The sequence below is a fragment of the Athene noctua genome, chromosome 2, assembly GCF_965140245.1.
Source record: "Athene noctua chromosome 2, bAthNoc1.hap1.1, whole genome shotgun sequence".
Taxonomy (NCBI): Eukaryota; Metazoa; Chordata; class Aves; order Strigiformes; family Strigidae; genus Athene; species Athene noctua.
The window spans coordinates 79,454,028-79,479,830 of NC_134038.1; the positions used below are offsets into that span (position 1 = coordinate 79,454,028).

The 25,803-nt window shown below is 34.6% G+C and overlaps 1 protein-coding gene across 7 annotated transcripts in view; it reads left to right on the forward strand.

Moving 5' to 3' along the window:
- The window catches only part of MARCHF6 (membrane associated ring-CH-type finger 6), a 51,172-nt gene that overhangs the window by 24,019 nt on the left and 1,350 nt on the right, over positions 1 to 25,803 (forward strand). For 3 of the 7 annotated variants that reach the window (XM_074899511.1, XM_074899512.1, XM_074899510.1), the window contains 16 exons: positions 395 to 446; positions 3,821 to 3,879; positions 4,566 to 4,646; positions 5,832 to 5,900; positions 6,013 to 6,087; positions 6,864 to 6,998; positions 7,482 to 7,601; positions 9,706 to 9,806; positions 10,487 to 10,624; positions 12,415 to 12,616; positions 16,840 to 16,909; positions 18,095 to 18,276; positions 19,644 to 19,778; positions 21,542 to 21,631; positions 23,070 to 23,202; positions 24,104 to 24,239. In XM_074899511.1, coding sequence (XP_074755612.1) covers positions 395 to 446; positions 3,821 to 3,879; positions 4,566 to 4,646; positions 5,832 to 5,900; positions 6,013 to 6,087; positions 6,864 to 6,998; positions 7,482 to 7,601; positions 9,706 to 9,806; positions 10,487 to 10,624; positions 12,415 to 12,616; positions 16,840 to 16,909; positions 18,095 to 18,276; positions 19,644 to 19,778; positions 21,542 to 21,631; positions 23,070 to 23,202; positions 24,104 to 24,239 — 1,778 coding nt within the window. Of the gene's footprint in view, positions 1 to 394; positions 447 to 2,876; positions 2,910 to 3,820; positions 3,880 to 4,565; positions 4,647 to 5,831; positions 5,901 to 6,012; positions 6,088 to 6,863; positions 6,999 to 7,481; positions 7,602 to 9,705; positions 9,807 to 10,486; positions 10,625 to 12,414; positions 12,617 to 16,839; positions 16,910 to 18,079; positions 18,277 to 19,643; positions 19,779 to 21,541; positions 21,632 to 23,069; positions 23,203 to 24,103; positions 24,240 to 25,803 lie in introns of all 7 variants that reach the window. The other 4 variants (XM_074899507.1, XM_074899506.1, XM_074899508.1 and 1 more) reach the window with 3 other exon arrangements.

Here is a 25,803-nt window from a genome sequence, read left to right on the forward strand (position 1 = left end):
GACGAAGTCTTAATTATTAAAAGTTCAGGTGAACATTTGCTTGTTTATAAAACAAGTATCTACATACATTTCATGTACTTGTTTTTAGGGGTATAACTATTTGTATTGATTTTAAAATAAAAGGTTCTTTTACAAAATAGTGTTAAAGCAAGTACAGATGATCTTATTTAGGTAAATGTCCATGAACATAATCATATGCTTTCATAATCTGTCCTGCATGTTGGTCTTTGTGTTAGAGCAAATTTCTTGGTTGTAACATGAGATGTGCAAGTTCCAGTAATAATAGGCAGTTGAAATAAGAAGTTTAGATACAAAAGTGAAGTCACTTATTTAAATGGCTGATTGTACTGTTTCCTTGTCGTCTTCCTCCCTCCTTCCCCCATACTCCTTGCAGGAACATGTCTTTTGGGTGGTATCTTTAAATACGTTGTTCATACTTGTGTTTGGTAAGTATCATTTGCTCTTAGGTTTTAAAAAGATCCTTCATTGTGAGGTGATAATGCAGGTTATTTTTAAGGCTGTTCTCTTGGATAAAAATGAAGTTGTGATATATAAAAATGGAACCACAAGCTAACTGGGAATATGAATAATTAATCTTTATTGCTTCTAGTTTTGTAATTTTAATTTCTTTTAAGTGAATAAGTTTAAAATAGGAAATCTACCAAAAGCTTAATAGTGTCAACCAAAGCACAGAAAATAATACTTTTTTGGAATACAGTTAAATTAAAGGACAGGCCTCCTGGAATTTAATTTATGAGCAAATACAGTACTTTCAGGAATAGCTAGGATTATTTTTTTTTTTCTCCTTACAGTTTTCACTAGTTATATAGTTAAATGACTTTTTCCATCAAGAATCTATTTTTGGAGGTCAAAATTGCAAGGGATGGGATACACAAAAATGTAGCTGATGTGTATGTTGTCAAATGTACTTTCATTTTGTGTCAGAATTGCTATGGAACAACTTTCCTTAGTTCATAAAATTAGACTTACTTAAATTTTAGAAAACAGTAAATTCTAATCAGTGGTGTGTTTTTATTTTGCTTTCCTTTCTCCTTCCTGTAGATGCTGAAGCTTAACTGCAGCTTTAAATGTTTGCAAGACTCTTTCTATTTCTTGTACAAGATAGGAATATTGCCATGTTCTGATACTGTGTATAATTAGCGCTAGGAAAATTTCCAGGACATAAACTTGTCAAAACATTTTAAAAAATTAAAAAAGAAAAAATCCCAAATAGTAGGTACATATTTCTCAGTCATTTCAACCCTAAAAGTAAAGGGTAAAATGCCTGCTTTATTGTAAATAGCAGTCAGATCCCCCTAGAGAGTTTCTGGAATTCCAATTTTGTATTTACTGCTTAAAAATATGTAGGGTAACTCTGCATTTCTATTCTGGTTTTACTGTAGAAAGGAGGGTAACAAATTTAGAAAAAATTTTTTTTGATCCTCCTGAGAGTCATTAGACTATGATTCAGGTTCTTTTTTATTTTTATTTATTGTACCTTATATTTGTTGAGTGGCATGGGAGAATAACAGCTCTTCCCTGTGTCTCAATTTTGCCTGTTTAGCTGCTAACAGAAGCTTTTGGATTATGTTGGTTGAGCTCATTAGTGTTGTTAATTTGATGCAATTGTGTGCAGAAGCAGCAGCATCTTAGTGACAAGATAGAGCATTTTACGCACAAGAAGAGATAATGGACACAAAATTTCACTTGCTCTGAATTAGTAGTTTAGAAAGGGATTGGTTAGGTTGCTTTGGTTTTTTGAGTGGTCTTTCTTGGCAGAAGAGTTTAAGATTTAAAAACTGAAGTCATACTGTAGATAAGAATTTTTTGATTACAAAGTAAAGCTCACAATACTGAAGATTTGAGCATCTAGTTAAAACAAATCAGCAGACCAAAAGAAAATAAGAAGAATTATCATGTATATTTAATTCACAAAAAACTATGTTTGAGTGTAAAATACTTTAATTATTTTTCTGATAATTAGTCTATTTTAATCTGTAGTTATCAGAAGTTAATTAGGTATTTTAGCTGCTATAAAATTTAGACTTTTTTAATAAGTAGATAATAAATATGAAATCTTTAAATCCTTGATTTAAATTCAATAACGAGTAATAAGAATAATTAATATGGTTGTCATATAGATGTTTTCAGTAGCTCGAAGTGTGCTTTAACAAGTAAAGAGAAGGGGAATGACATTCCCAAGCAAGCGAGCAGGAGATCTGGGAATTGTGCCTCTCAACCATGTTTTTACTATCTTTTCCACTAAGTAATACTGTCTAATTTACAACTGCAAAATCTCTTGTTATTCATAATTACAGTCCTGATGAGTTCAAATGTCACAGGAGGTACTTTCTAGAAGATAAAAGAGAAGGAAGGCATTTGGAACCTTAATTACTGGTCCAGAAATTCTCCTATGATGTTTTCTTAGACAAGTTAATTAAGTTCAACTTAATTCATGTTTTTTATAACTCATTTTAGTACTCAGAGGGGTTTGTACTCCTTTGTGCTTTTTATCAAAAGGGATCTATTATAAATTTTTAAATAAAGTTATTTTAAAAAACATGATAAATGTATGAGATTACAGTGCACAACACTGTCGAAAAGATACAACTTTTAAGTCATGAGTCTGTTTATAGGAGTTGCAAGTGTGGGGGTTTGGGTTTTTTTTTTCCTGTTTTTTATCTTGGTTCTCTTCTTATTGGGCAGGAAAAGCTTATGTCCTCGGCTTTTATGTTTGTGCTGTTCCCGGTAACTGCTGATTTCTGTGAAAGGGACATAAATTAAAACTTTCTGATCATTGATTGGGGTAATATGGGTCCTGCTAAGTATTTTCTATTTTTTTTTTTTTTACATATTGGTTATGTGGAAATGAGAAGAAGAGAGAAAATCATCAGGGTTTTCATTTGAGGGTATGTTTAGTCTACAGTAGTCCCCAGAGTGGATTATTGTGATACAGTGAAGACACTATAGCTGAAAATAAAAGCTTGCAGTTACTGCAGCCCCTCTACTTCCTATTGACTCCCTCTACTCCTGTAGGAAAGTCATGTTGAATTCTGTAGTCCTTCATAGCTTGGTTAGAATACCACAGTGAGTTAAAACAGCTACTTAATCCTGTTGCAAATACACAGGTGTCAAAAAATAGGGAAAGTGCTGTGGTTTTTAATTCATTCCGCCTGAGACTTCAGCATTGGCAAGAGTGAGTTCTCAGGAACGATGACAATTCCTAGTATATTAATTCAAAGTAAAAGACCTTGCAGTTGCTCCTTATCCCTTCACTGGAGCATTGTCTTTCTCTACGTCATCTTTTCTTCCCTTTGCAAATTTCTGTAGGGCTTGTGTTTTTCACAGTATTCTTATAAGTTAAAGCATTAAACCTAAAACCTTGCTAAAACAAGTCCCATCTGACCAAGATGTAAAATGGCTACTTAAGTCTTTTAGTGCATGGGAAAAAATGAATATACAGAACTGATTCCTACAGCAGTCTGAGTCCAATGCCCCCCCTAGTATGTACAACTGAGAAATTGAACTAATTTTACACACAGCAAGATAAACTAAGAAGGAAAAGACTCTCCCTTTTTCTATATAGTTTTATATTGTTGTAGTCCCTCAGTGTGAACTCTGATCTGATTTTCACTGTTTGTAAAATTACACAATATAACACTTGCAAATAATTTGCACAGAAAGTAGTTTTTGTTAGTTGTTTTCACAAAATTGATGAGAGGTAGAATAATTGCCATGTTACAATACACATCCTGCAAATACGATCCATTTTGCAGTTTTCATGGCCTTTTTTCCCTTTCTTTCTGCTTATGTTATGCAGCATTTTGTCCGTACCATATTGGTCACTTCTCCATTGTTGGCTTGGGCTTTGAGGAATATGTAAGTACTGTTTTATAATTTCAGAAAGAAAAAACTGCTGCTATTTATTTAATCACAGTTTCTTTGCAGCATCCTTCCACTCTTATTTGTGATTGCAAAAGTAACCTAGAGTGTGTCTCATTTTTTTTTTTTTTCCCTTCAAACCCTTTCTAATCTATGATCAAAAATGTTCTCTCACACTTTCCCACTTCCTCCGTTATTTACAGTTCAGGAGAGGGGAAACCTTTTAAAAAAAATGCATACGTTTTTGTTTAGAGTTTTTTTTTTTCTTAACAGCCTTTTTTGTTCCTGATGTACAAAAAGTCACATGTACATTTTTAATTTCTGTACTGATTAATTTTCTTAGTTAATATTACTATTAACTTACTAAATAGTTAATAGTAATATTAACTACGGAAAGCTAGGAGGTAGTGAGGCAGTATAAGGTGACACTTCTTGTTTCATATATAGAGGTTGTTTCATGTTTGAAGAAAGTAGTTGTTAGACTTTTCCAGTAAAATGTAAACATTTTCTACTCCTGATGGAGATACCAAAAAAATAGTAGATTACTAAAATATGTGAAAACTAAAGAAACTTGTAATTCTTCTAGAAGAGTTGAGATTTAGAATTTATCTTAATGACATAAAATGGAGATGTTCTCTTTAGAAGATTGATAAACTCTCCCTTTTTTTCCTCTTCCCCTCCAGGTTCAAGCTTCTCACTTTGAAGGCCTGATTACAACTATAGTCGGATATGTTCTGCTAGCGGTGACTCTTATTGTTTGTCATGTATCCTTTTATCAGTAGTTATCTGGTTCAGATTTTACATATGAATCATATTTCTGATTATATTTTTAGGAGGCAGAGGCAAGATACAGTTGCAATTAATTTACTGTTTTGCTCTGCTCTTTTGGTGAAATTAGAAGAGAAGGTCTCTTCTCTTGGATGTTTAAAAGTTGTCAGTGTGACTGCATTCTTCAGAACTCTTGCACATGTTCAACACACAAAATCATAGGTTTTTATGACTGTTTGAAGGCCTCCAAACAGATTTTGAAGGACTGTTTGGGAAGAGCATAGAACAATTGTTTTTTCCTCACTGTCCTTACGTTATTTCTGTGAGCTACATAGTTGCAACGTAAAGAGAAATGGGATTATGAAAATATGTAAGGTACTATAGGAAATTTATTCACATGTTTTTGATCCTGCCAGATCTTTAGTGTGGATTGTTTCAGTTTCTCTTTTATGTCTCTGAACCACTGAGAGTTTGCAGCAAGGATTTCTTTCAGGTGATAACCCTCATTATCACAGAGAAAATTAAGTAATGGCAGAGTCCTGAAAGCTAGAATGATTTGGTCGCAGGTAAAAGGTCTACATTCTAGCTGCGTGTTTGTAAAGGTACTACACCAACTTCAATTTGAAAAAAAAAACATTTGTTAGCAGTTTTCTGTTCAAGAGTACACAGAGGAGTACATCAACTTTAGACTGCGCTATACCAAAATGCAGTGCAAAGGTGGTAAAACAGTGCTTGTCTCTGTTTTGCCTCTTAAAAGAAAACAAAACAAACGCCCAAACTGTAATATGCATCCAGCTTTTCTTGGAAAAGGTGAGAATTCATTTCAGACTGCATGAAAAGGAAAGCTAGCATTTAAGGTAGGCACTTGCTTACTTGTGTCAGATGTTTTCAAAGGCAGCTGTTTATTGCTTAGATTATTTCTTCAGTGCTTAATTTAAGAAGGGTGGTAATATTACTTATAACTTATTTTAGATGCATGTTTGGGGGGGTTATCCAGCACTTCAGATTGTAGATTAGAGTCAGTTTTGAAAACAGAGTCCCAATGAAATATGTACTTCCTATTTCACTTTTGTCTTTTATAAACTTTCCTGTTGCTAAAGCCACATAATATAGTATTTCATATTCATCATACTATGCGATGAAGTATTCTTCAGTGTTATTTTCTTGACAAAACTATTCAGGGTTTGGCAGCACTTGTTAAGTTCCAGCGATCACGTCGTTTATTAGGAGTTTGCTATATTGTTGTCAAGGTAATCCCTATTTTTTTGTGTGTAGCAAAAAACCCTCTCAATTTAACATTATAGTTTTCTTAGCATTTTCTGTTAAATTAGTGATATGTTATTTTCTCTTTTTTTCTTAAAGGTTTCCTTGTTAGTGGTGGTTGAAATTGGTGTGTTTCCTCTCATCTGTGGCTGGTGGCTGGATATATGCTCTTTGGTAAGAATGGAAATAAATGGAGTAAAATATTTTTTAACAGTTAAAGGAAAAAAATTTCTGATGAGAAGAGGGTTGTTGATAAGGAATTCAGTAGCACTCTTCTGTGTTTCCACAGGGAAAGAGGGTTTTTAGGTACTGCTTAATGCTAATTTTGTTTTCTTTTATGTTACTAATTACAAATTAACATGCTGTTATTAAAATAATAAGATCCTAATCCTTTTTACTGCATTTACAAGACCACTGTGATAATGAACTTGCTTATAGGCAAACTATAACTATAGCCATCTTATGTGAAATGGTAATGACTGCATATTTTAATAGTTGTCCAATCTCTTTCTGTTTTGAACAAGATACATGCTGTTTGCTTGGGATTGAGAACATTTTTTTCTGTCCTGCAAAAAAATTAAGTGATTTATTTCAAATGGGGGAAATTAATTTCTTCTAGCCTTAGTAGAAATAGAATTTTACTTAAGGGAATTTGCTTCCATCACAGTGCCACTTTATTTGAACTGATTTATAACTTATGTAATGTCAGTTAGTGCTGACTTCTTCTTTCTGTCAGAAGAAATAAATTGATCAGAAATTAATCAGTATTTGCTGTACTTCTGTAAATTATTCTCTTTTTTCTAATTAAATGCTATAATTATTTATGCATTAGCACAAGGCAGACATTTAATTTAAATGTTTAGCAGTATATATGAACTAAGGTAAACAAAGTGAGTAAATATGGAGGTTTTCCAAGCATTATTCATGTTTGTTTATTACTTACTTTCTAGGAGATGTTTGATGCCACTCTGAAAGATAGAGAATTGAGCTTTCAGTCTGCCCCAGGTACCACAATGTTTCTGCACTGGTTAGTTGGAATGGTTTACGTCTTTTATTTTGCATCCTTCATTCTTTTACTGAGAGAGGTAAGTCTGTAAGAACAAGACTGGTATGTAACATAGTTAGCGAAGTTTGAATGTTGAAATGTTAGTTAAATCTTTCATGTGTGGGTATTGCTGCTACTGTGTTTTGTAGGTGTATATTGGATTCAACTTTATGCAAAAAGGGTCACACTGATACTGCAGTGAAAAGTGATGATTGAGAGTGTATTTTACTTAGAGATTTTTAGTTTACAAAGAGCCCTTAGACATGGGTGTTGCCTTCAAATGAATCTAAATACATTTCAGTTGTTTGATTAATATTTAAAAGTTAAATTTGTTATTTGTTACTGATTCTACGTTTCTGTATTAATGTTTCTTCATTCTATTTCTGTACCATTTCGTGGAAACTTGTTCAACAAATGCCCTTGTTATGTTTAAAACTTATTTGCTGCAGCAGTCTTATCTAAAATAAAAAAGAATACACAGATAACTTTTTCTTTATGTATTGTTCTCTCTTTCCTACTTCAGGTATTGAGACCTGGTGTCTTATGGTTTCTCAGGAATTTGAATGATCCAGACTTCAACCCTGTGCAGGAAATGATTCACTTGCCCATTTATAGACATCTCAGGAGGTTTATCTTATCAGTGGTAAGAACTTTTCTCAACAATTTGTTTATTTCTTATGTTAGCTCACACATATGCTACCACATATTTAAGGGAAAACGTTTTCACCATGGAGGTAATTAGACACTGGAACAGATTGCCAACAGGTTCTATGTCTTTTGAGATAATCAAAACTCGAGTCCATGAGGTTCTGAGCAACCTCATGTAACAGCATCTGCTCAGAGTAGGGAGCTCGTTTACCAGCTGGTTTACCTCTAGAATGTCCCTTCTAAAACAATTTTTCTGTGGTATCTTCTCCTTATGCAAATCACAGTAAATGTTTGTGTGTACAGAAAAGTGTTTATTATTATGGATATTGTAAATTGGGTAACTTTTTCATGAAGCTCCTATTATTGCAGTAAACATTGTGTGTCCAATTCAGCTAAAGCAGTACAGCAGAGGTAGAGTGTTTTGGATTGTATTATGCTGATCTAGCCAGTGGTGTCTGTTTCCAAATTATCATGGTAAGATATTGAATACAGTGAAAGTTTTTTGCTTGTTTATCTGAAGTTTGCCTAGCATACAGTAAGAGAAGGCTGTTTTTGACATAAATGTCACATCAACTGTGAAAACTGACACACACCAGAAACATTATTATTTGACATACTGTATTAAACACCTAAAGTGCTTTGAGCAGTAAAAGCTCATAGAGAGATCTTAGTTCTATTAGAGAGCCCTTTAGTACATGAGAGGAGCTGACTTGTCCACCTTTCAGAGTATTTTCTCCTTAGATAATCATAATGCTTTAGCTGCTTGAAACTGTGTCACAGCAGGTGACCCAAGTAGAAGCAGCAATGTGCTTGTGCTAAAGGTCTTAAAGATATGTTCTCAGATTGTGCTGGAACTGGCAGTTACTTGAACTTTTGATTTGCTTAGCTAATTAATTCAGAACTTTTACTGGCCTCATGCTAGAATATGGGACCCAGAATAGCAATCATTTACAGGTTATTGTTTCAAAAACAAGTCTCACTTTTCAACTTGTGTTTCTTTCTCAATATTTTTAAGAAATTTCTTGTGCAGTACATAAACTATTAAATTTCAAGAAGAATGAGATTTTATTTTTCTTCTTCATATAGTTAAACACTTTTATTTTTAGTCTCTGATGGTGCATTTATATGAAATGTAAGAATGTGTTTAAAATATACTTGATTTTTAATCTGGTTCCTTAAGGAAACAGGATTTTATAGAAGTGCAGGATCTTCATGCACCTGATCTCTCCTACTAAATTTTGATCTTTCAGCCAATTTAAAATGTGAGCAAATAAAAACGGAAAGATCTTTTGAGGCTTCTACAAGTCGCTTGAAAACTTAGCTGCGAAGAAAAGAGAGGAATCCAAAATTAGTAATCCTGGTGCTTGGGGGACGGGAAAGAAAGTCTGTCTGACATTATCCTAACGGTCAGCTGGCCAGTCAGTGCTTGTTCAGCTGCAGTCCTATTTGGCAAGGGCATCACAGTGTACTGATCTGCCTGGGATGGAGTTAATTTTCTTCATGGTAGACCATGTCCTTCTGCACTTCGTTTAGGGGATGGAAGTGTTGCTAACACACAGCTGTTTTGGCTATGTCTGAACAGTACTTGCACAGTGTCATGGCTTTTTCTTTATCCTGCTCTGCCCTGCTCACTCACTGTTCCAGTGAATAAGCTGGGGGTTGGGAGGGTGATATGCCTGGGACAGCTGACCCAATCTGACCAAAGGGGTATCCCATACCATATCACGTTGTGTGATGTTCATGGTTATAGTGTTGGTCTTCCTGAGCAACTGTTAACATGTGCTAAGGCCCTGCTTTCCAGAAAGACGCTAATCATCTGTCTCCTGATGGGAAGTAGTGGCTGAATTCCAATTTGATTTGCTTGTGCACACAGCTTTTTCTCTATTAAACTGTCATTATCTCTTTTCATGAGTCTTCTTGCCTGCCTTCTATCTTCTCCCCATTCAGCCAGAGAGGGGGATGAGTGAGCAGCTGGGTAGGTGTTTGGCTATTAGCCAGGGCTAACCCACCACACACAGGAAACATGTCAGAGATGGGTGGGAAACTATGTTTGGTTGTTTCTGCTATTCAGACTAACTTGTTTTACTTATTTGTTGCAGATTGTCTTTGGATCAATTGTACTGCTCATGCTCTGGCTTCCTATACGCATCATTAAGTATCTGCTACCTAATTTTCTCCCATATAATGTTATGCTCTACAGGTAAGCACTTAATGTAAGAAAGATGTTATTTCAGTCTCTCTTTAACTAGAAAAATGTGTATTTGCACTCTCAGCATTAGTGTGGCATTGTTTGGTATGTTTTGTTTGTTTTCAATTAATCTAAACTTCATTGTTCTAGAATAGTAAAAAGGTAGAGGATATGGATACGTTATACAATTTGTCAAATAAAAACCTACTAATAAAAGGCATTTTATGCTGTTTGTCTAATGGTAATTATTTGGTGTTTATATGCACTCAAAACCCTTCATTTTTTTTGATAGTGAAGTGCTGCCATGTTTGTTTTTCACATTCATTTCTGATTATTATTGTTTCAAGAATAAAAGAATACCCATAACTGCATTTCTTTTTAATGATAATGGTATCTTTCTGTTTCTAAATAATGTTGATACAGCAATGATAGAAGAAAATAGAAGAGCAAATCATATTCCCTGATATAATCTTTCTCAACATTTTTTTCTTAAATTTCTTGTGCACCTAAATGCCGAAACACTCACGAATGCTTAACCTGTGCTCAGAGTAGTATATAGGGAAAAATGTCTGCAAAATCTTAAGAATTGTTCCTGTTGACATCCAATATATTTTTTTATTTTGGTGGTGTTAGTATGATTACTATCAGAATGGTCCTTATGTTTGATTTACTGCTTTTCCCATTGTTTCTAGTGATGCTCCAGTAAGTGAACTTTCCCTAGAGCTCCTCTTGCTTCAGGTGGTGCTTCCAGCTTTACTAGAACAAGGACATACAAGACAGTGGTTGAAAGGTCTTGTACGAGCGTGGACTGTTACTGCTGGATACTTGCTGTAAGTACAGAAAGCCAAAATCAACTAGAAGCACTGTGTCCAGCTTAGCTTTTTAACTTGACAGGAACATGCTTTCAGAAGAGTTATCCCAACAAGTAGCTTTAATACCTGTTTTACAGATAAATACACGATGAAAAACTTCTATAGTGATTTCCTATGGAAGTATCATCTAAGTAATAGTTTTACCAACTTCTGGACTAGTCTTTGACAGGTAATTATTTTGGTATGCTATTACAGCATTTGCTTAGTAAAAAATCTATAAAAATACAACTAATAGCTTGTTAATTTCCTATTATGTGGAAGAATGAAAGAAGGAAGTGTCAGCAGAGCATTTCCATGAATCATCTAAGTAAAATTCATGTGTACTTTTTGCATTTCTTACTATAAGGGGGGAAGGAAAAATTATTTAGAACATTAAGCTGAAGAAGTGAGTGCCTTTTATATTGGGTATTTTAAAGGTAAAAGGTCAGTCTCTAAAGAAGGATAAAACTATCTTTGCCAGCTGAAGTAAATGATTATACGAAGTGAGTTTCTTTCATTTAGACTGCCAGGCAGAGTTCTAGCACTTGAAATTATTTTTTAGTTCGTATGTTGTTTGTCAAATTACTCAAGAAAAAATTAAAGTTGACTTTGTTTCTATAAAGTTTTAAATCTAGCTTCAAAGTATATTGGCATTCTCCCACCATGTCTTGCTCATTGTGGGTCATGTCAATGCAGCACTATTGGTATGAAGATTTATTCTTTGCTAAATTATGCCTGAGAAAAAAAATGAAAGACCTTTTTCTCCCACTGCAATCCAAAATATTTTTTTTAGCTTCTCATATGGAAACTGCCCACCCCTGTTCCCTTAGTTTGCATTTTAGAAAGTTATTTTTTGAATGAATTTGTCCATGTTTTTTCGTAGTGCTTGAGTATGACGCAAGAAGAGAATTTTGGAGATGATGGTAGAAATGGCTTTGCTTTTTGCACTCTTGCAATTAAGAGCAATTGTGAAATATCTCTTCAGCAATTTTAGTTGAGCAAAGATGAAAATCCTTTCCTCTGCTTTTCTTCAAAAGCAAACTGCTGTGAAAATTATTTCATTGTCTGCCAGCAGAATACCTGCATGCATCTTACTGCTAATAATTCTGCTAAAGCTGAGGAAAACTAACTTCTAAATATTTATATTGGGTGTTGGGCAATAAATGCCTATTAAATAAATATCTAATGGTGTGTGCAGAAAATACCAACAGAACTCTTTTTCAAGTAGATTGACTTTTCCTGGATTGATGTTCTTAGAAAGTTGTGACCAGGTTTTGAGCAATTTAGAATCTTCTTGAAAGACTGTGACTGTACTTTCAAAAACATGTCTTCAGCAATACGGTACTGTCGTTGTCCAACTGAGGTTTAAAGCAGTTGTTTCCAATAGAACTTAGTAGCAGTAAAATAAAAGCTGTCAGTTGAGCTGCCTGCTTACACAAACTGAAACATCAATGCAATTTTCCTTTTATATGCACAACAACTTTAATACCAGACATTATTTTTAAAGCAATCAAACAGATAAGTGATCTTTATTTGTGGCTGTATTCCTACTGTTCTCATCTGCATCCACGCTACCATTTTTCTTATAAATTCTATGTTTAGAACGACTGAGTACTTTATCAGAAAATGGTTTATTTTACTTTACCAAGATTCTGCCAGTACTCCAGTATAACTTTTGTACAACTTGTACTCATTCTGAGTAGGCCTGTCTTTCTGTAAGATTTGCATCCGTATCAGACAGAACAAAACTGAAATTTTGATTCTTACAGGGATCTCCATTCTTACCTACTTGGTGACCAGGAAGAGAATGAAAACAATGCAAACCAGCAGCCTAACAACCAGCATGCTCGCAATAATAATGCCATTCCAGTTGTGGGAGAAGGTCTTCATGCAGCTCACCAAGCCATACTTCAACAAGGAGGACCTGTGGGTTTTCAGCCTTATCGTAGGCCTTTAAAATTCCCGCTCAGGGTAGGTATATCTAATGCATTAAGAGAAAAGGGAAAGGCATTTGAAAAATGGGTAAATTTTTTTTGTAAGAAAGATTTAGCCTCCATGTTATCAGAAGTCAAATGGTGGATCATGTTGTTTTTTGTTTGTATAGTTTGCATCTTTCTAAAAAGTAGACTTACAGTTATTCTCACATATAGCTTTTTTCAGCCTATAACTTAAGACTTTCAATTACCATTTTATTTATAGATCCCATACATGTTGTGTATTATCTATTAGTTCACATCTTATTTTCCTAATGGAGAGAAATATAATAACTGCCAGCAAACAGGTAGTTCAAGGAGTGTTTCTGACAAGGCATGGCTTTCAAGAGGGCATACTTTGGTCTTGTAGCTGCAGTGTATTTTAAACTATTTTGCTTTATTAAGAAATTAAATGGAGAGCTTCTCTTGCATCTGTATTAAACATAGAGAGGTGTTCTAATACTTGAAAGTCCTAAATCCCTATGATTAGAAGGGAAATGTTGGCAAATACTTCAAGTTCTAGAATAATATATAGGTCAAACTAGATAAATTGTTTTGTTGTCACCAGAACTGAGTTAATCAAATACAAACTTAAACACAGCTCATTTACTGTGGTTTGAGGGACAACTCAAGAATGGAAGTAATGGCTAAAGTTAAACAGTGTAGTATTGCTGCTGAAGTTCCCTTAAAATACTGAATCTGCCACAATTCTCATAACAAAGTACAAAATAAAGCACGCTTTTTTTCGCTGTAAATCTCAACCTAGTAGAACTGAAGGCAAATTTTGAAAGTATTTTAGGATTTCACAACTGTTTTGCTTCTGAGTGTTTGAAGTTGGAGCTTTTTTGGGGGGTGAGGGGCGGTGTTAATTCCCTCCACTGCTGTGTTTACCCTCTAAATGGTTCTCCATAGGAACACAGGAGCTGCAATATTGTTGTAGAGAAAAACAGTGGGAGGAAGTAGCTCAGAGATGAAAAGGCTGGGAAAGCAGAATGAATTTGCCCCTCTTACAGCAGCTGCTGCCATACCTCAGTTTGGTCATAATAGGAAGTCAAAGCATGCTCTGACTGAGACCAATTTAATCTAGCATAAATATGAGCTTACTGCTAAAAGGAGTGGTGCCAGTCTTTCCACAGCAGTTGCTCCTTCCCTTCTTAGCATGAATGGCTGTGCTAGAGCATACACATGATGAGCTGGAACAGGAAGCTGGTCCAGCTGAAAACTGAGGTAATATGCAGAGGGCATTAGACGTGTGAAAGTTCAGATAAGACTTAATGGTGTTATTTTTAAAGAAAACGTGATACTTGTAACATTTTTACTTAGACTGAGTGAATTTCATATGAAGTTGCTGGGATGACGGACAGGTTAAGTAGAATGAGTTCCCTGTTTGACTGCTAAGGAGGTGATTAAAGTGGATTCTCACTGACATGCTGCTTTCAAGGAATGGGTGTGTTAACTAGGGACTCATTAAATCCTTTCTAGAACTACCTTTGCATGGGTTATTTTGTTTTTTGTGGATGCCTCTGGATAAGGACATGTGCTGAAATCATCTCTTCTCTAGCCATTGCATAGTATAAGCTTTCAGTAATTTGGGGTGCTAACCTTGAACTGGTGATGATAACTAAGCAGATTAATATTCAGTTGTCAAAGACACTTTCTTCTGGTCTACTTACCTTCATCTAGATGTTTTTAAGTTGTTCTTGGAGACTTCTACAGAATGTAGAAATAAAAGAAGGTGATTTAACTGAATTTCTTTCCATTGTTTTCATCAAGACGAGCACTTGCACAGTCTCAAACACATGGTAGCTCACTGAAATGATACTGTGTCCCTGGTTCCACTTTAAACAATGAATCATTCAGGATCACTGTAGGTGCTTCAGTTGTGATTTTTGGTATATTGATGTTGGTTCTACTCGGTTAAGTTCATCTTATGGAAAGTGTCTCCCACACAGACTTCTGCTATGGAACAATATCATATTTTAATTACTTTTTCAAATGGGATTTTAAGCATTTGAGAAGAAAAACAAACAAGAAGTTGTAAACATCTGATCTCCTCTATGCTTTCATTAATTTTTTTCATTTTAGCCAGATTGTAAGAACCTAAAGGTGGTTTGTATTCAGTTTTTATTATGTATAAATTTTTTTCCACTAGAACTCACTCATCATGTCCATATGGATTGAGCAAAAAGGACTGATCCTTCATGTTATTTCAGTTACAAATAAGCATATAAAATTATGGTTTTGATTATTTGTTTAAAAATTTAAGTACATACTGTTAATCTTGAGAAAAATAAAGGTTATTTTTAATTATTCTACATAAAAGCCTATCATCAGTTTTACTGGGTAATCTAGATAATTCCTCCAACTCATTACTTTTTAAAATAAATGTTATCTTGTGGGGACTTCCCAAAGCCTCTCCGGAACAAATGCTGATGTGTAGAATTTGTTGAATTTTCCTGCTGCTTCCTTGTCTTCCTTTAGCCTTCCTTTCGCAGTTGTCAGGAGAGCCTACAAACTCTCTGGCAAGCTTTCTTTTGAGGATTTTTAGATTTTGCTACTTTATTGTTGATACTTCAAAAAAAAACCTCTATGAAAATAAATTTATCATTTCATAGACTTGGTATGTTATTTCTAAAATCCCTTTTGGCTTGTCCTACTGTAGTTTTTAATTTCACTTGCCAGAGTTCATCCAATTTCTGTTTTGGTTTTTTTTTTTTTTTTTCCCCTGTGGATTTATTTCCAACTTCTGGAAATATCTTTTTCTGGAAGCCATTTTTATTTTACTGTTTACACTGACAACTTTGGGGAGACTTTTTTAAGTTTTATGATTAGTAGTGTGAGTTTGTGGCAAACCTTCACTTCAGTGTATCTAAATGTATCTCCTTTGAGCATTTTTCCTTTTGACTACTGTTTTCAATATTCTTTTAATAAATGTCCTCCATTTAGCTAGCTCTTTTTTTAAAATAATATTATGGTTGATTTTGGAGAGAGGAAGGCTGTCCTTGCAAGATCTTTGAGTCTAAATGTTTTGCAGTCACTGTCAGTGCTTTTGTGATATGCGTGACTAGCTGCCTGTGAATTGTTTAGGTCCAAGTCAAGAGTTGCTGCTCTTCTTTTACATTCTCTTGCTCACTGATCCAAGAAGCAGCCATGTATAGCATTTAAAACTCCTTATCAGCTTTAGTCCTTCATGTGTTGTTTATTCCCACATGGACTGACGTTTCCCCAGCATTCCCTAAGTAGCTATTTAGACATTATTGGTCTCAAGCAAGTCACACCACGTGTTTCTCACCACTGAGAAGCATCTTTGCCTACAGTCCAGTTGTCAGCTACTCTGGTTTTCTTCTTTCTGTCATTTGGGATTCCTAACCCTACATTAAGTATTCTGTGTGAAAGACGGTATGTGGCTGTCACCTGTCAAGTAATTGGGTATTGTGGAATCATCCCTTTTCACACAGGCTAAGTCTACAAAATCACAAGATGTTTTTGTTCCTTTAAGCAGTGTTGAAGATCCCAACCTAGATATGAGACTGATCTACATTATCCCCAAAACTCTCATCAAGGAAAATGTGTTACAGATTTTACTTTCTCTTAGTAATCTGTTATGATAAGGGGTTAGTTTTCCCATAGTAACCTGGCTTGTTGTGTGGCTTTGATTAGTGAAGCAGAACTTCATAGCACATGGTGCTTGAGACATTCAAATATTTAAAGAATTCAAGTACGCTGGAATTCTCTGATAAGATGTAAGCCTGACTAAGGAGCCACCAGCTTTGCTGTCAGCTGCTGGTCACATAAACCTGAGGCCATCTGGAAGAACTTTATCAGCAAGGTTTTCTTATAAAACCACTGTCTTGCTTATCTGGCATACAGAGCTGAAAACCTTTCAGGGTTAGTTGAGAGTCATTGTGCTTGTCAGTGCAGTAGAGATTGTTTTTTTAATGTAACATAACAAAGAACTTCAGTCATTCTGGATTCAAATGTTTCTACTGTTGTGACAACTGATGCAAACTCTTAAAAGAAATACAGAATGCTGTAGGTGTGCTTCGTGTACTGTGGATAGGTTTCTTGTTCCTGAGTTATTTATCCAGTGAAACATCAGCTGGTATTTCAACATTGTAGTTTAGCTGCCTTTCTAGGATGATACATTTTTTTTTATATGGGTTTTTTTTGCTTTGGTTAAGTAACCTTCTAATAAACTGTTTCTCTTTTTTCTTGTTTCAGATATTTCTTTTGATTGTTTTCATGTGCATAACATTACTGATTGCTAGTCTTATCTGCCTTACCTTACCAGGTAAGTCTGTTATTGTAAAACTGAAATTAAAAACAACTCAACATGTTGCCATGCTCAATAATGGCAGATGTTTTAAAACCATCGTTGAAGTTAAAAGGAGAAAACATGGGAAATTGTCTCATTTTTAATGGTACATCATCAAATTTTAATCATCTAAATGATAGAGATAATACCTGTATTTAAATGATAGAGATTGACATTTACTTTGTTTTGCTATAGAATAATTCTCTTTTAAGGCTAGGGCTCCAAGTGCTGAGACAATCTTTGTAGTAGTATTGAGAGAAAAAGAGAACTGAAACTCTTGCACCTGCTTCACCGTTTAGGGAAGGAAAACATGTAGGTTGTTACCAGGCCTTGTACAGCATCTTCTTTAATTTAATATTCTGAAGGTGTCATTACGACAGGTCACTATGAGGCTTTGAAGTGATATACATGCCACTATCCAAATATGTGTGAATAAGTACTTCAAACAAATCAAAGGTGCTTTGAAGGTTTTTAAAATAATTTGGAATAAATTAAGACGTGAACTCCTGAGAATTTTATAACCTGACTATCATCTTACCACTGCATTTTTTACCTCCTTGTATTAATGATCCTTAAATCAATAATGTGTTGAGATCACTTACAAATTTTGTGATGGTTTTAATAGTAGTAAATAAAATAATTTCACTACAATACTAGTGAGTCAAAGCACTATTAAAAAATGAAATGTAGCAAATGAGTCTGCCACTTTTGCTGGAGAGCTTCAGAAGCCCCACTTTTAAGTAAGTCTTAAATTACGAGGCAGTGAAGTAACCCAAACATAGCTCATAAGGTGTAAGTTCAAGCTTATGCACTAATCCATTATTGCCTTTGCAGTTCTGAAGATTAGTGTTTAGGCTCTGAATAGTGCAGTATTCAGTGCATTGTTTTGCTGTAGTTCAGAACGCATTGCTGGTGTAATAAAATTTTCCTAAAAGGAAAAACAAAATCTACATATGTATTTGGCATCTTATACATAACTATTTACATAGTGCTTCACACATTCATGCCTTATGGGTATAGTACCAAAATACTGTTTCATGCTGAATACTGTATGTGCTGCTATTTATATTTAACAATAACTTTGGTAAGTATTTTTCAGTAGGCATCCTTCCTTAATACATCAAAAAGCATTACTCTATTTAACAGTGTTTGTGTTTTCAGTATTTGTTGGCCGATGGTTAATGTCATTTTGGACGGGGACTGCCAAAATCCATGAACTGTACACAGCTGCTTGTGGTCTTTATGTCTGTTGGCTATCTATCCGAGCAGTGACAGTGCTGGTCGCCTGGATGCCACAGGGTCGTAGAGTGATTTTTCAGAAGGTCAAAGAATGGTCTCTCATGGTGAGTCTTGTGAAAAAAATGTACTGAATTATCAAAAGAAGTAGTTAACAAGACTTGTTTCATCTTTTGCTTGCATGTTTTACTCTGTAATGTATACTACATTTTCCTGTTCAGACTATTTTGAAGCATTTGCAGCTTCTGTTCTCATTGCATAGGCTAACTGTATTTTTGGAAACCATTTAGCACAATGTTAAGCAATCAGTGTAAATAACTTGGCCTATATAAACATGTGTGTTCATATAGACAAGTACATTTTTCTGTTTTCCTTTAAAAGTTAATATGTTGCGTTATAGTATCACATATGTGATGTGTCCTTAAATAAATTTGTTTTCACGTACACCTGAAAGCTTAACTATTACTCATTTAGCTACTTGACATTATCAAATAAAAAAACTAATAAAGCTGATAAATGATGAATGTGTCTCTACAAAGTAGCTTGATGCATATTTTCAGAAAGATCTGTATGAGTTGTCAGATCTTCGTGTTGTTCAAATTAATGTTTTTAAAGAAAATATCCTTTTTTATTACCAGGAGTTCAGATTCTCACCATGGCAACAAATTTATATCCCACCTTTTTATCTTGGTTTTGATGATTTCTATAGTAGATTTCTTGCCTAAGTATAGTAATTTTAAACATTCATAGCATAAACTGTATCTTGTGGTGGATATGCTTGTGTGCTTGTTGGACTATTAGAAACAGAAGAGCAACATAAGTGTATATTTCATGTATTAGGATGTTTTCCAAATATCTCATCCGTCCTTTTCATTTAAGAAAACTTAAGCTTGTTTAAGAAAATTCAGCACTAATCTTCTACTTGTCCTTTGTCCCTTCTCCTGATCATGTTAACTCAGACTAGTTTTGTGTCTGATTTTTTAGGTGATATGTATAAGTCAAGAGAATTGTAGAAAAAAGAAAGATTCAAGTGTGGTATTCCAAGTCTTTAATTTTTAAGTTGGAACTATTCCATAATGAGTGAATTCTTCAGGTTTGGATTTCACTGGAGAAAAATGGGCAGTTTTTCAATGACTCTTCTCTAATTTTCCAACATACAAGAATGCTCAATATAGTGAAGTGCCGTTGGATAGTATTCCCTACTGATAACAGTCAGAGGTGACTTTATAGTTTAAAACTATAGGCAGGAGACAGTCATGCCTTTTTGTGGCAGGGACATGGAATATGACCCAATCTTGAAAACTTGCATTGCAAAACTATCTATGTAATAAATTATTTCTAAGGATGTATACGTATGAATTAAAGTTTTGTGCAGTTTTTTTTCTCCAGCTTTATCTGTTTGTGTAGTTTGTTTTGAAATTTAAACAAAACAAATCCTCTGATAAACATGTTAATTAGTATCTCGGGTTTTTAGATAATGAAGACATTAATAGTGGCTATACTGCTAGCTGGTGTGGTTCCACTTTTGCTTGGTCTTCTGTTTGAACTGGTCATCGTTGCACCTTTGAGAGTTCCTTTGGATCAAACACCTCTGTTCTATCCTTGGCAGGTCAGTTGCTTCCATTTTTCTGCTGTTGATACACTTCTTTACTTAGAAGTGGGGAGTATGGGAGTTCTTGTTTCATGTTGATTTGTGCCTCAGAGCATTTTCCATAAGTATGTTGCCATGTGGCAGAGAAAATGACAGCCAGTCTGGGTGTGAGGATTATTTAAACCAAAATAATATGCTTAGGAACTTTTAAGTATGAAAAGCTGAACTTCGTGGGATGATAACAGAGGACCTTTGCATTTCAGTGATCAGATAGACACTTTTTTTCAGTAGAATAATTGTAAAGTTATGTACAGAAGTTAGTATAGCTGTATGTACATACGCACAGATGTACATATTGTCTGACCCTTCTGGAAAACTTTCTGCCTACAGTTATGTAAGAAGAGGTTTAGTTGATCTTTTTTTCTATACAAGGTTTTATTTCAGTGATGATACACACTATGAATGTAATTTTGGTAGGCCTTAGGGTCATTCTGGTTTTAGGTTGAAATGTCAAATCATTATCTTTGAACACCACAATACAAAGAAGAATGTGACTGCTAATTTAATTATTCTGTTATTTTATAATACGAGTATACTTTGGGGGTGTCTATTTAATTAAATGACTAATAAGTCAGGATGTCATATGATTGTAGTAGTAGATGGTCATGATTTCCAAACAGTTTTGGAAAGAATTTGTAGTGCTAGTGATTCTAAAAATTCTTAAATTTTGCATGTTAATTCTTTAAAAGTTTGGAATTAAATATACAGAAAGATTTTGTTTTCATGTGGCAGAGCTTCCTCAAAATACCAGATTAGAGGGATTTGAGACTTGTTTGAAATTAACGAGGATCTATTGAAATTGAGAATTGTTCCATTTTTCACAAAAGAGAGTACAAGGGTTATACAAGGGTTACATGCTTGAGCAAACAGAAAGCAACTTTAATGCTGACTTTTTTTGTAACAAGTTTTTAAATTTTTTAATGTATCTGGGGTAGTAGATGTTAACAAAAGCTGTCTTTTTTAATAATTGGTTAAAGAAAAGGTATTTCCCCAGCAGTTTAAGAAAGTTCACCTATGATGTCTTAACTCTTACTGTTTCTGTGGCTGTTTGTTCTGCCTTGTCAACCTATGCTTTGCATTCTATTTTTAGTGGTTTTTATTGAAGAATCTCTTACAAATGTGTGTAATACAGAAAGGGTTCACTCATGATGGGTTTACTAGAAGCCGGTCATTATATTGTGCTCTTTTAATTCCATGCCATAATAATTGTGGTATGTGTTAAAGCATACACTTTCTTCTGAATAGTGTGTTGTTCTTTTGTGAAGAGCATTGCCTTGCTTTATTTAGCTTTTCTCACATCAGGTAGGGTTTTGTGAACAATTCAAATTTAAAAGAAAAAAAACCCCTTGTTTCCTGACTTGTGTAAGCATCTTTGTATCTTGTTTCTCTTCTTTTTTTAAAGGAAACAAAAGAACTTATTTCTAGGTAAATGTTACCAGTGTTAATCAGTTTGTACCAGAATGTTAGTCTGTTGCTTTAAGTAAGTGCAAAGCTTTTATTTTGTATTTGTTCCAGGTAGCTGAATATTTTACAGATGTCAGTGAAGTTTGAGAGCAACTTTCTTAGGAGTCTCCAAAATATGTCAACTCTTATAAACAATATACTGTGTAAATAGAAAAGTAATTACCTTTTCACCTATAAGGAACAAGTTGCTCTAAAAGCTTCTGGTTGTCAAACTATTTAAAATTGTTAATGCTAACAGTCCATTTTTATGAAATTAGGACTGGGCTCTTGGAGTTCTGCATGCCAAAATAATTGCTGCTGTAACACTGATGGGTCCCCAGTGGTGGCTGAAAACTGTTATTGAACAGGTAGGAAAAAAGTGTCCATGTGAATTATCTGTATAATACATTTTGAACAGTTTTTGAATGTGTGAGTCAGAAAACAGAGTTACTTTTGTAGTAATGGAGTAGTTGAGTAAAACTCAACTTGTCTTGTAGAATCCTTTTAAACTGTGTAGCCTAATCCATTAAGGTACACTGAACAATAAGACAAAAAAACCCCTTCTGAAATCAAGAAAACGCTGCGTATACATCTGTGCAAGTTTATCAGGTTTGTATTTAAAGTGAGAAACATCATTGTTTGTTCAGATGAATTCACATGTGTCCAAATTCTGGACACTATTTATGTCCACCACTCAAGAACAGAGAATTGCTGCCTTCTCCAGATCTGTAGAGATTACCTTGTTCATAGATAAGTGCATATGAAAGACACCATTTCCATTCCTCTTTGATTATTAAGCAAGACAGGAAAGCTTCTGTGAGCAGTTCTGAGTCACATGGCCTGTTGCTTTTTTTGGCAGAAGTGTTTTCTTGATTTATAACCTTTAAGTTCTACACTTACTGTCTCAGTGAAGTATCTCAACTGTTGGTCAGAAAGTAACTTTTCAGCCCTGCGCTATATGTAATCGCTGTGGAGCACATCATGACCTCTGTACAAAAGGTGCCTCTCTTGTTTAAGGCTAGCATATAGTCCTAGTTATTAAACCATTTACTGATCACTTTAGGTGTCACACCGGAGAAATGCAGTCTTTAATTCTGTGAGTACCTTTTGAGGCATACCATGGCTCTTCTATTTTGAATGCTCTCCCTGGACTTTTTTTGTTATATACTCGCTCTCCTTGAGCCATCCTTAGAAATGGTTACATCCAAGCTGTGAGACAGAGGCCGTTGTCTAGATGTGTGTGGTAACCATTTGAAATTGGTCTTTTCCCATGATTAGTCATGTTGAGACCTTAGTAGCTGCAGAATAGTAGCTGCAGAAACTCAAGAATTGTGGAGGCCCTGTCTTCAAGCACAGACTCCACATGCAGAGGCTCTGGTCTGCCCAACCAAGTACAAAATAAGATCCTATTTTCTGCCTGTGTTACTGAATTTAATAGATTTGTTCTATAAGCATGCACAGGTTCCTTTTTCAGCAGGTTAACAGCACAAAGCTATCCCAGGTCACCTACAAAACCACCATCCACAGCTCTATTTAATGATCTTTCATCTGATCTCTTGCACTTATGCAACCAAATCATGACACTATTCCAGATTAAGTTGCTTTCCTGGGCACTAATGAAATGACTTTCTGGAACCCTCATGATGTAGATTGACACAGAGTTTTTTCTTTTTGGACTGTGGCCATCCTGGTTTTCTTCAAATTGGATACACAAGGAGAATTGTGTAAAACCTTGTAATTATAACTGTAAATGCAAAGCATGGCTTTCTTGATTGATCCATTCTACTTCTAACTTGTTCTTCTTAGGTATATGCAAATGGGATTCGTAACATTGATTTACACTTCATAATCCGTAAACTGGCAGCACCCGTAATCTCCGTTCTGTTACTTTCACTGTGTGTACCATACATCATAGCTTCTGGTGTTGTACCTTTATTAGGTATGTATACATTCAGAATACCTCTTTATCATCTGGTGGTTTAGAGCAATGTACATATATCTGGAAATAAAATGTCAAGCTCTAAGTTACTTAAAAAAACCCAAACAACCAAAAACCAATTCACTATTCTGCCAGCAAATGTAAATGCTTAAAGATTGCTGTTTCATCTTGAAAAGTTGGGGATTTTTTGAGAAATGCAATACATTGTTCTGACTGGGTCTATATTAAACTAAATGCAGAATACATCAGTAGTACGGGACTACATAATATCTAACAGCAGTAATGTAGGTATCTAGCTAGTCTGGGAAAGGGGTGATTAATTAGTTTCTTTGGACAATGAACGTTTAATTTTAGTCTCAAAGAGCTATACTGAGCTGAGGACATCTTTTCTGACTTGTCACATTCTAGAGGAAGCAAATATAGGGGGTTTTTTTTTAGACTTTTCTATATTCATAACTGAAGGAAATAATTTTATTAGAAGCAGGGTAGAAGTGCTTTTTTCATCAACAGTTGTCTTTTGCTAGTTAGTTTTGATATTAACAATATGTTCAAGAAGTCCTGTTTTATTCTTCGACCTCTCACGTTAATGTGGACTTCTGTGGTGTCAACTTTTTTCTGATGTGAGCTATACAGTAATCAGTAAGTAAGAAGAGCTGATAAGCCCAATTTTTTTACTGTGGATTTTCACTGTGTTAATGGAAAACTTTCAACTTTAATGCTTCAGATGAAAAAAATAAACAGCAGCTGTCATGTTGGATCTATGAGAAACTGATGTGTTTTTATTTCATAGTCCTACTGAAGCTACAGTATAACAGAAAGCATAGAAGCGGGTACAGAAGCAGAAATGCATGTGTTACTTTCACATAACCTAACATTGCTAGAGTTTTGTCTTGTTTTGTAGGAGTTACTGCTGAAATGCAAAACCTAGTTCAGCGACGGATTTATCCTTTTCTGCTTATGGTAGTGGTTTTGATGGGAATTCTGTCCTTCCAAGTCCGCCAGTTCAAGCGCCTTTATGAACATATTAAAAATGACAAGTAAGTATATAGCGTGGGTGTTTTTCCACTCTAAATTGTGGTAACTTCAGATTTAATTCAAGAGTTGTAGATACTTAGGTCTAAAAAGAATCTTAAGAAGCTTTCTAGACAAATGACCCTCTGAGGCACACCTAAACTCTTCTTGCCAAATGTTTTATCTGTGGTTCAGGTAAATAAACACAGGAACAGACTGTCTTTATAAATGTAAGACACCTCCCCTATGTCTAACTTGAATGCATTTTATCACAAAACAAGCTGATTGCTTGTTTGTCTCCCCCTCTGTGGTCTTGAATGACAAGTGAATGTAATAATTATAATGTATCTGGAATTAAAATCATGTCTCACTGCAGCTTATAAAACCATTTCTCCAACTTTGTCTGCATAACTGTTTTTCTTATTCTTTCTACTCATTAGTCCAATTAACCTGCAAAGGAACATTCAGTTGATTTGATAGAGTTTGTCCTTACCAAATCTTCTACTGTTTTCTGATGTTTTCAGTAATTATTACTATGTATTACTCAGATACATGATAAAATATTAATTTTACCAGTGTTTTTTCTGGTTCTCTGGCTTAATTTCTAAGGTCTTTTTGTGTTATCCTTAGTATCTGATTTTTTGTTACCCTAATTACCTTTTGTGTTGGTTATTTAGAAAAACAAGTTTTGGATCCCAGCAACTAGTCTTCCCAGGCGGCTTTTGTATTGAAAAGGAATAAATTAGTTTGTTGTGTTCATATCCTGAGTTAACCTAGAACAGTTTTGCTTTCCACTGACTATAAAAGGAGTCAAATCTAAAATAAACTTGTTTGAATCGTAAATGATAGATGACTGATACATTAAGTGTTGGCTGTAAATGTGAAATTAATAGTATCTACAAGTATTAAGAGAGTTGTAACTAAAATGAAACTCTGAGCAGATCAATTTATATTTTAGCACCTTTTATGGGATCAACTGATTTTAAATCCTGTTCCCCACCTCCCTTCATAACGTGTTCTGTAGTATTTGGCCTACTGTAGTAAGTATAGCTGGTAAATATTTATGTTTACAAATGGGGTTTGAGCTAGATGTTAGTATTTTTCAGGCAGAATGTGTATTGAATAGCAACTTGCATTAATGTTTTAAGTTGCTTTCTTATGTAAATAAGGCATGTAAACAGTATACAAAGCTGTAAAAATATATCTAAGTGAAAATTACTTTGATATTAAATAAGTTTATTAAATGTTATAAGCATCCTTGTAGACAAGAAGTTTGGAGAACTTAATGATCTCATTTCAGGAGTTAAGCAAGCATAGTCATGCCAGCCAGTAGAGATTTATGGTTTAGAAATACACTAAATTAAATCTTCCATGTTACAAATTTCAAAAGCATATACAAGTTCTTGTGACATTCTGAAATGTACAAAAGTACATGGTGTTGTTTGGTTATGGTACTGTGAGAAAAGGAGCAGTGGTGAAAAAGTTTCTGAAGGAGATGGAAGGTTTCAGGGAAAGAATTTATAGGTATATTATGGCTCATCTACAGGTAGATCCAGAATACAAATAGGAAGCAAGGGAAGGAATTTAGAT